Raw genomic sequence first — 15,367 nt, 5'->3', positions numbered from 1 at the left:
TTAGTGTTATTTTGAGGATTAATTGAATTCCTACTCGTAATTAGTATTTCTAATTATTATCTGAAATTAATATTTGTATTTGGAACAGTGTCTGTCATGTAGTAAATACTATTAACTGTTTGCTAAGTAATATACAAATTAATACTTTTTATTTATCATATTTCAATATTTGTTTAGGAGATGATATTTTTATAGGATTTTTTTTTTTACTTTGTGCTTGTGACAAAGTTATAGAAGGATATCATCAAGTGACAAACTTTAGGGTGATATAAATGAAACAATGGTAAACAGATACTTCAGCTTTCCTGTGAACCCTCACATTTAAAACATCTACTATCATGAAAATGGGATCCTGACAATATTTTTATATGTAAATTGAAGTCAAAAAGGAAAACAAAACAAATAAAGATACACACTAGTATCTAAATGAAAAAATCTTGCTGCTGTTTTAACAAATCCCTAGGTAAAAATATTAGTTTTGGAACGTTCACTACCTTTCTTGAGTCCCTCAGTTCATTAATTTTATGGAACCCAGAGTAGCATAACAATCATAGTGGGCATAGCAGGGATGATGGCAGCTCCTGAACCATTTTTAAAGTTGTAGCATCAAAGTTTAGAACATTAGGCAAATAATACTATTCAGAATTGAAATAATTTCTAATAATATTATGAGTTTCTATTAGTGACTACTTTTAATGTTTTCTAATCAACTCAATGTAATAGGCAAAAAAGCACTTTGTATCAGGCTAGCTTTGAAGACAGTGTAAACACATACAGTAGTAGTTATTGTTTAAAGTGAGCTTCTTTTTTGTTCATGATAAACATGACTGTCTATGATAGAATTTCTACTGTAAATATAAGCTGTTTTTGTGGAAAGTTGAACTGTGTACACTCAATGTTTCTATTGTTTTCAAATCTCTTTATTTATTTTCCCTGATTCTCATTCTCTCTCTCTCTCTCTCTCTTTCTCTCTCTCTCTCTCTCTCTCTATATATATAGCTATCCAATGTGGTAGCCACTGCCACATATAGCTATTTGATTTTAAATTTATTAAAATTAACTGAAACTAAAATTTTAGTTCCCCAGTTACATTAGACACATTCAAATACTCAAAAGCTACATGTGCAATGACTAGTGGCTACTGTTTGAACAGCACAGATAGAACATCTCTAATACTGCATTAAGTTCTAGTAGGCATTAGTTCTATTAGTATTAATATATAGCATTGGTTTTAGATAAATCACGTATAATCTTAATATTTTATTTGAAAGTTGTACATATTCTCAATGAGCAAGAAACTTGATTTTTTTCATTGAATAAAAATACTCAAACACAAGCATCAATGTACTTCACATTTCTTACACAGTTCAAACCGTGATGCAAAATAAGTCAGGAACAAATAAATCAAGAATAGCAGTTGGCTATATCAATACTAATCTAAGTCAACCTAGTGTTAGCATTTTTAAAATTAATTTAGGAAACTATTTTTACCTATAAAATATCAAAGCTATTACAATCAAATTTCAAGTACAACGAATGTAAGTATACTTCTAACACTATGGACTATAAATGGAATTTATCACTGGAAGACTAGAGGAGTCTCACATGGGGTCTATAGTGGGGTTTACTGTCCTGAGTAGCAAAAAACCATTTTCATAAAAACTCATAATAGGCACAACATATATGTAATATGTATTATTCACATATAATTTATAAAGTTATAATGACAAGTATTTATTAATCTTTAATAAACAGAAAAGGGATAACTATTTTTTACAGTTGAAATGTGTATTAAATTATCCTTTATGAAAAAAGTTAATGAAGATGGTAAATTTGACCAAAAAGATAAATATAATTGGTATTTAAACACAATTATTTAGCATATTTTTTTTTGTAAAGATGTAAAAGAAACATGCTCTGCTCTTTAAGACGTTTCAAGGTCTTTGGGAAGATTGGATATGAGAAGCAAAGTCAGGAAAATGAAGAGCCTTATGCTAATTGTCAAATGATTGTTATAAGTGAGTTATACAGAACTTTTAATCATATAATAATTATAATATGATATTGAGAAATGTTTATATTCCATGAAAAATTTTTGACAGCCATAGTAAAGAATCACATTGCGATTAAAATTATATAGAACCCCTGACATAAAAGGTAAATATCAGGCATATTAAGTTTATTTTGGATTGATATAGGTCACTTGGAAATATGAGATGTCACTCAGGATTTGTTCTCTTATTTTTTTATCAAGTTTAATACACACCAAAAACAAAACCAGAACTTACAAAATGCAAACATGGTTCCTAATTTTGAACTAAACAAATATTAAAAACATTTTTATAAAAGGAACTTTATCTACAAAATTCAGCTTAAGTAATTCATTAAAAAATCACTTTTGTTCCTCTGACACTTATAATCTATCTTCAATTTGATTGTAGTAAAAGAACATTTTGTATTATTTGTATCAAAATAATTAAAATGTTCAGTTAACAAAGGTTATTAATATGAATATTAATATATTTAATGTTAATAAGTTTAACTATTTGACATACCCAAATTTTTTTATTGCAAAACTAAGCTTTGCCTTTTCCTGAAGCAGGTCATAAAGTGTCTTTAATGCAGGTTTAATACAAGAAAAAAAAAATACTAAGTCTATTTTTGATACACTAATGTGATACTTGAATAGAAATTAATAGCAGCATTCCTATTATGCTGTTATCTTATTTGTTATGATGGAGGTAATCAGACATATTTCAATATTTAACAGTTTTTTAAAGGTAGTTTTACCTCTCTGTTGTTCCTTGTTTGAATTTTAGAATATGCTCTTTAATGATATTTATTATAATCGAATAAAAACAAAGTTGTTTTAACACAGTTGGACATTCTGGAGCATGAAAGATAAACTGAATAATACATTATAATACATTACTAGTGAAATTAAAATAAATCTAATTGTATCATCTAAAAAATTCTCTATATAATTTAGCTAAAATTAATTTTTGTGGATACTTGATGTCACACAGACTATCAAGTAAATTTCATTTAAAAAATCCAAGTTAGTTAAATCAGGTTGAATTATTTACTCATTATGCATAATAACCATTAGAATTGTATTTCATGTTAATAAAAGTTCATGTACTAGCTTTCAGAGGATGAAGCAATCCATATTAAGGGTAGATTTAACTCAAGCACAAGTAGTAACTGTAGAGATCCCTGCCTTAGAGGGAAAGAGTGTGATTCTTTTCCTCTTATATAATTATAATAATTTGGAACTTCATTAGGGGATAACACAGAATGATTTGTATCACAATAATTCTTATGGCTGTGCCCTTCAATATAACACAAACTTCTGATGGTTAGGAACTAAATCCAAATAATTTCTGTACCTTGCCCATATTGCTCAGCACAAATGCACATGAAATCTCACTTGCTAAATGGTTACTGAGTTAGAAAAGTACTAGAAAGTATGTTTTCATTGAATTACAAACACACACACTCAGCCATATATGTAATTTATATAAATGATATGTATATGACATATACATTTATTTTTCTTTTACTATAAAATACCATACAACACAAGATGAAAATGCAGTATCACAGCAGAACAAACTATAGTACATTTTACATAGTCTCAAGTTGATTTTTTTCCTGAGGTTTTTAAGATTTGATATGCTGACAATAAAGTAAAATACCCAGCACTATTTTGAATTTCTTCTTTTACAAAAATATTAATACATCCTTAGAGCAAAGAAAAAAATTCTGTAGTAAATAATGTGTTTTGTTTTCCCTGATTACATATCTTCTTAAAGCAAAGGGATTAAAATTAACTATATTTAACTTTGTGGATTTTTTTTAAGTCTAGCAGTCCACATGCTAAAACATACAATTTAATCTTTTAATAATTTATATTTTAAAGTTTATGACATTTTAACAATAATATTGTTTGCTGAGTGTCTCTAAATTTTATATCAACGAAAAGACTTAGAAATTGTATCTATTCAAACTACTAAACAAATATTTTAAGACCTGATGTTTTGACATACTTGAGGATCAACAATCTTTTTATTTGTGTTGCTTATCTTGACCCTAGAAAATGCAAATTACAGCTATAAATAGATTAATTTACTCTTCTATCAGAATAAAATACTTAAGACTTTCTCAAGCCTTGAAACATGCTGAGAATTAAACATTATAATCCTTTTTTTTCCCTCAAAAGAGTTAATTGCAGGTTAAGTCTCTCTTTTCATCATTTAAAAAGCAAATAGTATTTGCAAATACTATTATTTCTACTATAAATGAAAGCTTAGATTAGTTTTTAGTGTCATATATTCTATTTAACAAAAATGTAATCATTCTTACTTGAATCCAGACCACATATATCATGAAGAACAATGGTCTGAGAGAATACAAAAGAACCGTGAACAATACAGTACTTAAAAATGAGACATGAATGCTTTTCTGAATATGGGTATGATTTAAACAGACAAGTGCAGATAAATCTACATGAATATTACATCTGGTTCATTGAGTGGTTTATAATTTTGAAACTGTCACATGTCAGCAAATATATCAACACTGCTAGAAAATCAAAAAGGAAGTACATTTCTGTTAAGCGCAATTGCCTCTAGCTCACATAAGATAACCATGACAATATTTTAAAGAAAAGGTAGTTTTTAAAACATTACTTTTACTCAGATTAACATTAACTCTTCTCTGAATGAAGAGAATTGAGCATGTAAAAATAGCTTAACAAATATTTTAGAATACACATGTGCACATTGTGTGTGTGTGTGTGTGTGTGTGTATGTATAATCTATAACACGAACAGTCAAATGGTTATGGTAATTTTTTCACAATCATGTTTTAAAATTGAAAATCATCTCAAACCCATAGAATCTCTTTATATGTCAAAGATCTTGATAATTATATTTCAACTCATTTTCACTGAGTTTTTACTTGAGGACATTATCTTTTAGACATGCAGTAAACAATATCTAAACATGAAGTGTGTTTTATTTTAATATTGAGAAAAATCATGTAATTATTTTTTTCTTAAAAGCCAAAACTAGAACATGATTATCAATTATCTGACCAGGCAAGTAATATATTATGTCATACTTGACTATGACTTACTTAAACAAACAAAAAATTGTGAATTGTAGATAGTGGTGAGGATAGAAATCCACTTTAATCAAGCTGTTACTGTTACTTTGAAGTAAATAATAGTTTATGCTTCAGATATTGTAACTAAGTGTAAGGCCCTGAAATGAACTTTATCTTTTCTGTTTCTGTTTTTCTTATCCTTCTTGCCCTTTCTCCCCTCCTTCCTTCCTCTATTAGAACAATTTCTTTCCAGTTTAATTATAAAGAAGTTTTTTGGTGTTCTATTTATACTATATTCTCAAAAATGGTATACTCAAACAAAGTATCGCACTTTAATTTAAAACTTTGATATTAAAATATTTTACTTGGGACTTTTTTGAAATAACTTCTTTTAATTGGTGTTCCATTTAAAATAATCTTGCAAGTCTAGTTAATTTAAAAGCTAGAAGTTTAGAAATAGATTAGCATGGTTTACATTTCTAAGATAATAGTATACATTTCTTTAGTTTATCAGAATATAGTATATTTTAAGCATTTATAAGGAGTGTCTTCTTTGGACACAATTTTTCTTAGTGAGTTAATGAAGTCTATAAAACTACTGTAACTCAACATTTAAAAATTCAAATTTAATTATAAAAAGGTCATGGAAATATATTCTTTGACAATACAGTACATAAAAAGAGATCAGTTTGAATAAAAAAAATCAGTACAATGAATCATTAAACACTTCTAAAAACATTATTTAGACATAACGATTTATATTGTATTATATGGCCTTTCAAGTTTAGTTTGTAAATTGTAAATTCAGTTTGCAAATGCCATGTCAGCATGAGTAAAAATGGTAAAATCAGTAGCAAAATCAGATCTTACTCTTTTAAGTAACATATAAACTCCACACTTGGTTATTTTGTCAGAAATGATTTGCATGTATTTAAATTGGCGTGGACACCTTTAAAGAGAGCCAGTATCTGAATTCCTATGAGAGTGAAAATACACCAATAGGAAACCTTGTTCACATTCTAAAAATCATTTGCATTTCACATTTCTCTTCATTTAGCCGAATAAAAAGTGGGGCATCTTTTCCTGTCCACTCTTTGACTCCAATTGACTATAATGCAATAATTGAAACCCCTTCAACTACAGTATGGGACACAAAAATCCATGGAAGAATAGCGTCGAAGGGGAGGATCCTTCTGGAAGAATTCTCTTCCAGAATTCTCTCTACATAGAACGCTGAACCCTTCCTTGCTCCTTCATCTACTACTCTCCTGACTCCTGCCACTGTGCCATTTGTCTCCTATGCCCTCTGCTCAGTTTGAAAATATCGTATACCCCTTATAATACCACTGCTTTCTCTTCTCGGTTCATTTTTCACCATTGCCATACTTTTTTTTTTTTTTTCCCCCAAAACATTTTGATGAGTTTCGAGATGGGCTTTTCAACCTCACTGGACTGTGACAGCCTAAGTCACCTCAAGAATGAATATGACGATGATAATAACAGCGAGTAAAGTATTACAGAACTCCGCACACTGGCAATACGGGTTCTTCTGCGAGCCCTTAACGCACAATGGTTGTTAGCCCGAAAGCGTTTCTCCTTCCTTTTCGGTTCCTCGCCGGAGGAGCAGAGTCTCCACCTGCAAACAGTGGAGGCATTTTGTTGTCGACTAACCCCCTCTAGCGCCGAACTGGCAGCATCCGAGCCGCCGCCACCAGGCTGGCAGAGAGCGCTGGGCTTGGCGGAGCTCAGCAGCGCTCGTGGCTCCGGCCCTGCCCTCTGTGCCCGTTTCGGCCGCGGGGCGAGAGTGTGAGGGCCACTGACGCCGAGACCTTCGTGCTGCTGCGGCCCTGTCACCGGGCCCCGTGGTCTCACCAAGTAGCAAGTGCCACAGCTTCCGACCGACCCCAGCGAACGCGGAGAGGGTGTGGGCGCCGCGAGAGGGCGGCTCACGCGCAAGAGCGGTCATCCCGCCGCTCACTTCGCGCTGCGTTGGAGGTGGCCACGCGCCGTTCAGTCTTTGGGCTGCTTAGAACGCATGGTCCGACGCCGCCACGCCTCAGGCGCTCTGGAACCCCAGAGCCCACGGCGGAGACAATGCTCTTGACCTCCCCCGCGAAGCCACCGCCGCACCGCGACCCGAAGACCTCAGTGAAACCTGGCGCCGGGCGCCCGCTCACATACAGCCTGATGTGACTCTCCTCTGCCACTGGCTCCCTCTCTTTGCTTTCCTAGGACTCGAAGCAGCGGAAGCGGCCACAAAGCTGAGGCGCTCGCCCTGGTGGTCAAGTTTGGGCGACTTGCGCTGAGGAGCGGTCTGGCTGGTCCGCCGCCACCAAGCTCGCACCGGACAGAGACTACTGAGACCCTCCAGCAGCGGAGCTGGCGGAGCTGCGGAGAGGTCTGGGGAAGGCGGTGTGGGGAGCTGGCTAGACCTAAAACGCTCGGCGCTGCTGCGGCTAAATGAGAAGCAAAGTGCTTGAGGGACTAAGTGCGGCCTCAGAGAAGCCGGGAAAGCAGGTGCCAAGGCCGTGGCGCAGCGCAGACGCTGCCGAGTTGGAAGTGTCAGGGTGAGGGCTGCTACCGTCGCCACACGGGCGAGGGGCTGAAGACGCAGTTCGACACCTAGCTTGGACCGGTCGCGGCCCCCGCAGAGGCGCGTCATTCGCTCGGCTCTACCCGCACAGGCCGGAGGAAAGTTCCTGCGGCCCCCGCGCCGCCTCACAGCAGCCGCCCTCCCCTGCTTTTGGCTCTGCAAGTGCCCATTTCAGTCTAAAGAAGCACTAGGGCCGCCGCACCTGGTCGTTCCTCCCCCACTCCTGCCGTGAGGCGCTCTCCCCTGCCCCCTCCCCCAAACCACAGCCCGAGCTCGCTCCTGCGCGCGCGCTCTCCCGGGCCCAAGTGAATAGTCCTCGCGCGAGCGAGACACGGTGGTGGATGCAATTCCGCTCTCCTACAGCCGCCAGGAGCTCCCTGGCGCCGCAGGCAGCGTCCTCCTCCCAAGCAGCCGCGCCTGCACCTGGGCAGCCTGGACCTTCGTGCCGTGCCCTCGGGGCCTCGCGCGGGGGGCGCCCCGGTACACCCCCTGCGGGCCGGGTGGAGGAGGAAGAAGAGGAGGAAGAAGACGTGGACCGGGTCCCGCTACCCTACACAGAACACCTGGCTGCGCTGTTGCCACTTCTCTTTAAGGAGTGGAGAGCTGGGGCGAGCCATGGGGGGCTGCGAAGTCCGGGAATTTCTTTTGCAATTTGGTTTCTTCTTGCCTTTACTGACAGCTTGGCCGGGCTACTGCAGTCACGTCTCCAACAACCAAGGTAAGAGACTGGGCGGAGAAGCGGGAGAAGGCGGGAGGAGGCGGGTGCTTTGAGGATCGGTTCTCTGAGGACCGGTGCATTGGTCGCCTCCTGCAGGTAGGTAACTTCATCCCGGGGTAGGCTTCCCTAGGCTTCGCCCCACGAGGGGTCCAGGATGTTTCCTCACCAGAGCACCATGCCCACATTGCCCAGGACCGGAGATCTCACGACCTGCGGTCCCTATTGCTTCCAGATGCCTTTAAGGGGATGCGTGAGCAGTTGGGTCCCACCACTGGTGGCGGCAGGACCGCTACCGGCTGTGCTCTCTCCACAGGAGACCAGTCCCCCTGTCACAGGCGTAATGGAGACTTCTGGCTCTCAGCGGTCGCTCCTAGCTTGGTAACGTGTAGGATCTCCCACACGTGTAGGATCTTCCAATCTTTATAAGACATATTCAGGAAAGCGGATCGCTCCCTCTCTACCCTGAGATCAATATCAGCCTTTGCCTCCAGTAACTGCAGTCCTCGCCCAGCCGTAGCCCCCTTGCCCCATCCAGACCGAATGCAGCCCTGTTAGAAATTATTCCTAGACCAGATGCCCACAGATCTATACTTGTGGTTTCACTCCTTGTGGGCTCAATGGGGCTGGAGGGAGATAAGCGTTAAGTGTGAATGTCCAAGTTGTGAATATTCTTTTCGTAAAGTCAAATCTCTCGCAGATATTTTGTTTGAAGACTGTTTCGGTAGGTAAAGTGGTAAAATGAAGGTAAATTGTGTGGGAAAAGTGAAAGTCAGGTTTACCGAATGGAAAGCCCTTAGAATTTTTTTTAACACTTTCTTTCCTTTTTTTAAGCAATCTTTATAAGACATATCTCAGTGGATTTCTGCTACGATTATTCAGAAATCTATTAAAAAATATTACCTGGATCTTCTAAATCCTCTTAGACTAAGCTTCGAACAACAGTAAAAGTTTTCCAGCATGTACCTAGCTGGATGCTCTCATTGGCAATGTGATGACCACAATATGTCACCTGTTATGTCACACTTTTCCAGAGACTTGAAATATAAAACTTCAGTTTTAGTTACTGTTTAACATATAAAGCCTCGAAATAATTTGCAGATATAAAAATGGAGGTCAGATGACACTTCTGTGAGGGTGAGAAGATTAAAGGATAAGGCAAGTTAAAATACAGCCTTCTTTTTTTTCATAAACATATATGGCCATTTAATTTTATTTAGAAACATAATTATTCAGAACCAATATTTAATTGTTCACATTTATACAGTTAGTATTTTTTGCCATGTCTTTCTAGTAATTTCTGTTTTTTTTTAACCTGCCAGATTGCAATCACAAATGCATATGTAAATTTTGAAATCGTACATAACTGTGATGCCTTTGAGGATGTATTAAATAAGTGCCCCCTATAGTGCTATACTCTTCTATGTCCTAGGGTGGTGTGTATATTCACACACATCCCTCACTTGTTTTTAAGGACTATTGGCATTAAATATCTAAGGTGTAGTTTTCTTAATATACCTCTGTGAAAATAGAGGATTGTTAAAAGTAACATATATTTACTTGGTCTTTTTATATTGTAAGGAGGGAAAAACAAATTTTAACATTCAGAAAGTCAGACATTTGTACTTTTTGTTAGTATCTGGGCTGCTAAAGAAGTGTATATTTTCAAAATCAAGTTTACTAGAAGTATTTGTTATTTTCATGCAATAATTTTCATCAATTAACATTTATTTAATCGTCAAGTTCCTATGAGACACTCAAAGCCCTGAGGATACTAAAAGAAATAAAACACATATTTGAATCTACAAATGACTAAAGTGCCATTCTACTAAAGTCTGTCAAGTGTTAAAGTATGAGCTTTCAGATATTCATATTAAATTTAAGGGCCTAGAAGAGTTAGCTTTAAGTTGTTGCATTAATTTTTATTTATTTTGATGACCTTCCCATACTTTTAAAAGGCATTTTTACCCCAAATATTATATATAATATATATTATATATACACATTTATATATATTATATATAATATGTAATACATATATATGTGTATATATTATATATATTATATATATATAAAGTTTATGGTTGTTTTACCAATTAGCTTAACATAATGTTAGTGAATAAGTATTACTCAGTTTATCCATCAGTTAAATAGGATCATTAAAAACAGTCTACTAAAATTCTGAATTTGAATTAATAAACTAAAAACACTGGCTATGTATAAGATTGCACTTAGATAAAATAGTCCCTGAAGGCTAAGTTGCGTAAAATTTAGATGAGTTCTTTAAAAGACAATTATAAATTGTGCTCAGAATTTTTTCATCACACACAAGTGATTGCTTATAAAATACTTTTTATAGCCTTAATCATAGTGATTAGAAATTATTCCTTTTAATACTTTGGGATAACTTTCAAATACTGAAATTATACTAATGGTTAATAAAATCTCAAACTTCAAAATGTTATTTTAATGAACATTTTGGAGATATTTTAATTTGTAGTTTCGTAAATAGAAAACATAAAATATATCTTACCAATTTTTAAACATTGAGAACATGGGGCAATATTGAATTATAGTATGTATATAATATAGAAAGATTGATGTAAAATATAAATTAGATTTCTAATACACAATAAATATCAGTAACATGATTAATATTTAAGTTCAAGGAAATAGTGTTCATTTTCTAGTAACTTTCATCTTAAAAGCTAATGGAATTCATGTTTTATTTTTAAAATTTATTATTTAATGGAGGGTTAAATTTTATTTTTATATTACTTGCCTTCTGATTGAGGATATTTACAAAGCAAAAAATTTTAATGTTATGTATTTATTTTTACCAAATTATGTAAAATCCTGTAGAGTTGAAATGAATGGCTTCACCTCTTTCCCCAGCCAAGTTTTTCATACTTAAGCTGGGTGAAATAATGATAATGACAAAAAAGTGAGCTACCTCATTTTTAACATGGTGCTTAACGTGGTACTAAGAATAACTTAACTATAAGAAGCAATCTTTTCTCTTGTCTTTTAACTGGCTGTGAAGCTGTGCCCTATAAAGACAAAATAAATCAATTTGACTCTTCCTATTACACAACCTCCTTGACTTAACCAGAAATTAAAATTGCTTCCCAGATCATTTCATCTGTTTAATAAGTGAAAACACGATTTGTGTTCATATTTCTTTTTATCCATTAATTTTTCCTCTATTTAAGACCATAATGTTTATTAAGTGTTGGTAATTTTTATTTAAAAATAACAGATTTCGCCTTCTTAATATATATAGACTTTTATCTCTGTACTGACACAGGTGAATATAAAACAATATTGTTTCATATGTAAACAAGCATGTATATCAATTATAGTGGTTAGTAACCACCAGGGGTCCACTTAATAGAAGATAGCTCTGCTTTAGCAAATAGAATTGTACAGCCTAAAAGAGTTGATGCATCTCTTAGGGTGTGGCTCATGTTTTCAAAAGTCATCAATGAGATACTCAGATAATTCATTAAATCAAAATGTAGTTTGGATACAGGAATCTGGTGAGCTCGTTTTACTGCTAAGATTGTATAAATTGATCTTTGTTCTTTTTTCTCAGGGAATTTAGTGACAAATGAAATAAATAAGCGAAACAGTAGTTTGACTTGTTAGTTACATTGAATTTATTAATTAGGATGAATTGAGTATAAAATCCACCGAGTTGTATTTAAACACAGGTGAATATATCAGAGCAGAAAAATATTTGCTTAATACAATTCATAGCCTAAAATTAGTTGAACTGCCATAAATATTGTTCACAAACTGTAAAACTGAATATTCTTACATTGATAGAAAGGGAGGAATTGAATTTTTTTTAGAAAGTTCAAGAGTTACCTTTACTGAAAATATTTTAAAAATTTGTTAAATAAAGAAAATGGAATGATTTACAAAGATTATTTCTAAGAGACTTTTCACTTAGATAAAATTCATTTTCAGGGATAAGCTATTCATAGTTTTAAAGGTACAGGAGATTGTAATCATATAGCTTCTTGTTACTCGTAAGTATAAAAACAGCCTAGAATGTAATTTTATTATACATTTGCAGATTGATATGTCATTGTGCAATTAGTTGTTATGGTTACTAATTGAAGTAGAAAGATAAAATGTTATTGATATGCATTGATCATCTAAGTGTTTGCTCTTGGTTTGGGATAAGACTACATGTAAAAACTTTTTATTACACAAAAATTATACAATGTTCTTTAAGAATCATCTTCAAACTAGAACTAACATGAATAAAGCATTTTTATTTGGATTTTCCTAAGAGGTAAAATATATATCTAATGACGTAAGACAAAATTAATGGTTAAATTACATCTTTTTACTTTTTTATATTTTCAAACTTTTCTGTAAGAATTTGTTGCTTTTTGTTACAAAATTAAATATTAAAAAAATATTAGAGTAGAAATCTTTTTGTTTTTTTCCCTAATTGTTGCCGATATGAACTACTTAAGTACAAAAAGCATTATAGATTTCTTGTATTTCCTTCTACCAGTTCACTTTACCTATCACCATATTTCACACTCTTTCTTTCTCTTCATACACATGAGTACTTCTGACTTCTGACATAATGTACACATACTGTTTGTCCCAAATGGTGAAAGAATAGATCCTATTTTACACTGTCAATCAGACCCTTACAGCAATAGAAGTTTCTTCATTGTGTTCTCGACTCAGTATTTCTTGAGATTATAAATATGGTAGAGATCAATATATATAGTTAAGTAATCGAAAAGTATGGACTGTCTGATGTACACTGTCAGTCATGTAATCAAACTAAATTTACACAGGATTAAATTGTTTATACAACTACAGTATTCTTTTTAAATAAAAGTTATTTAAGGTGTGCAACATCATTTGATATACTGCATCTACAGCATTCTGATAAACTTGCAGTTTCATTAGACTGACATTTCTTTAAAGAATGGAAATTATATTACTTCTGATTTGGCCTTATTAAATATTTTTTTTTTAGAATTTAATATTTAGATGATAGAGAAAAAAGATGTAAGGCAGACATTGTGTATGCCCTCATAAAAATTATTTCTAGTAGAGGATACTGACAAAAAAAGGTAGGTAAATAAAATGTTAAAAGTTTTTACAAATTTTATAGAGGAAACAATAAAGACATCAAGATAGTAAGAGGAGGGACCTACTATTTTAAATGAGATGGAAAAGCCTATCTGAGGAAGTGCCATTTAAGACATTCTCAGGGAAGAGAAAGAGTGAATTGTACAGAATAGGAAGAAGTGAATTCTTGGTAGGGAACTGCCTCGCAGTGACTTTGAAGGGAAATTAACTTGACCAATTTGAAGAACTGAATCCAGTGTGATTGGAGCTTACTGAGCAAGGAAGAGAGTAGCACAGCTGCAACGTGAGGTATGAAAGATAGGAACCAGATCCCACAGAGAACAAAAAGAGCCATAGTAGAGTTATGTTTTAATATTATTGTAGGTAAAATAGGAAGCTACTGAGAAATTTTAACCAAGTTTCATTTTAAGAACATTAAAGCTAGTGATTTGAGATATATTTTAGAGGTGGACTTTAAGGACCATCTTATTCTTACAGAGAAACAAATGTAGATATTCAACATTTAAGTAATATTTTTCCAATGGTCCTCCCAAATTTTCCATTACTCCCCATAACAATGACCTTGCTATATAATTATTAGTAATAAGAGTGTAGGGTTGGGGTAAGTTGCCCATTTTGCACTTTAGTCAGCTCAAACTATGATTTAAAATGTCTTCATAGTACAGGTTTGCTATTTCAAACTTTTATACATAATGTACACATATTGGATCAACAAATGCAATTTATTAATGCATTTTTGACATACTTTCCATTTCAGAGTGGATAATGGCACAGTGGGTGAGAACATCCTCACAAAGCAATGTAGTAAATCCAAAAGAGTCTAGTTTTTAGCTAGCAAAGACTAGGAAGTTTGGCACTCGTTTTATTCATCCCTGTTATGGTCAGATTGCTGTTATTGAAAAGGAAAATTTAGGTGATACGAGATATTAAATAGGTGTATTTTCACATATTTTCTTAGTCTTTTCTCTCTGCATTTGTTTAAATGAAAAGAAATGACAGTTCAGAAAGCTTGTAAGCAACCCATAAAATTGAATTTTAGCATATATGATATTTTGTGTGGCAAGGGCGAAGGAAGAAATCGTTAGGTTTTCCACTAAATAACAGTAAATTGCGTGTAATTAAAATTTTCCTGACCAGTTAATTATTCTTAACTTTGAGTTGCCTTTTAGTAATTTTATATGATTGAAATTGTTAAATATGTAGAAACATAAAAGTCCTAATTTAAACAACAGTCCTATATACTTAGTGTATATTTAGAAAATTAATTCTCTAGAGATGCTTCTTTTATACATTTTCAAATATTCTTAAATATACATTCAAATATAGTAAATCTTATAGGATTTATTGAATTTACTTTTACTTAGAATGTTCTGGAAAATACTATTTTTTTGGTTATTCCCTTCAGTAAACATTATGACTTCTTTTGGGATATACAATTTCAGTTTCCAATAATCTTCTAAAACTGAATGAAATCATTCATTCTTTTAATGGATATTTATTGAAGGCCTACTCTTTGTATTTATCATATGTAAGGGTTCAAGGAGAACCTCTCCTCCCAGAATATATGATCTAGAGAAGAGATTCCAGTCTCCAGATCTGGCAAGAAAACTTTGTTTTCTTAAAATTAGATGCAAAATTAATGAGAAAAACTTTAAAAACATTTGTTAAATATGATAATATATAACAGTACTGATAATCAACTCATAAAATATATATTCATTTATTTTGAAGTGTTATCTATTATTTCATTATATTTTATCTTGAAGTTAAATTAAGTCCCTCAACAATTATATAATAAGCATCTTCCTGTGTCAGATATTTGC

The 15,367-nt window shown here is 34.0% G+C and overlaps 1 protein-coding gene across 1 annotated transcript in view; it reads left to right on the top strand.

Moving 5' to 3' along the window:
- The first annotated feature begins 8,043 nt into the window (after positions 1–8,043).
- Positions 8,044–15,367, top strand: part of EPHA6 (EPH receptor A6) — an 841,299-nt gene continuing 833,975 nt past the window's right edge. Inside the window, 2 exon segments of the mRNA XM_011356398.2 lie at positions 8,044–8,243; positions 8,245–8,420. Coding sequence (XP_011354700.1) covers positions 8,044–8,243; positions 8,245–8,420 — 376 coding nt within the window.

The sequence above is a fragment of the Pteropus vampyrus genome, unplaced genomic scaffold (assembly GCF_000151845.1).
Source record: "Pteropus vampyrus isolate Shadow unplaced genomic scaffold, Pvam_2.0 Scaffold26, whole genome shotgun sequence".
Classification (NCBI taxonomy): domain Eukaryota; kingdom Metazoa; phylum Chordata; class Mammalia; order Chiroptera; family Pteropodidae; genus Pteropus; species Pteropus vampyrus.
Note: the sequence above shows the minus strand (reverse complement) of the source record. Positions and strands in the feature narration are given on the sequence as shown.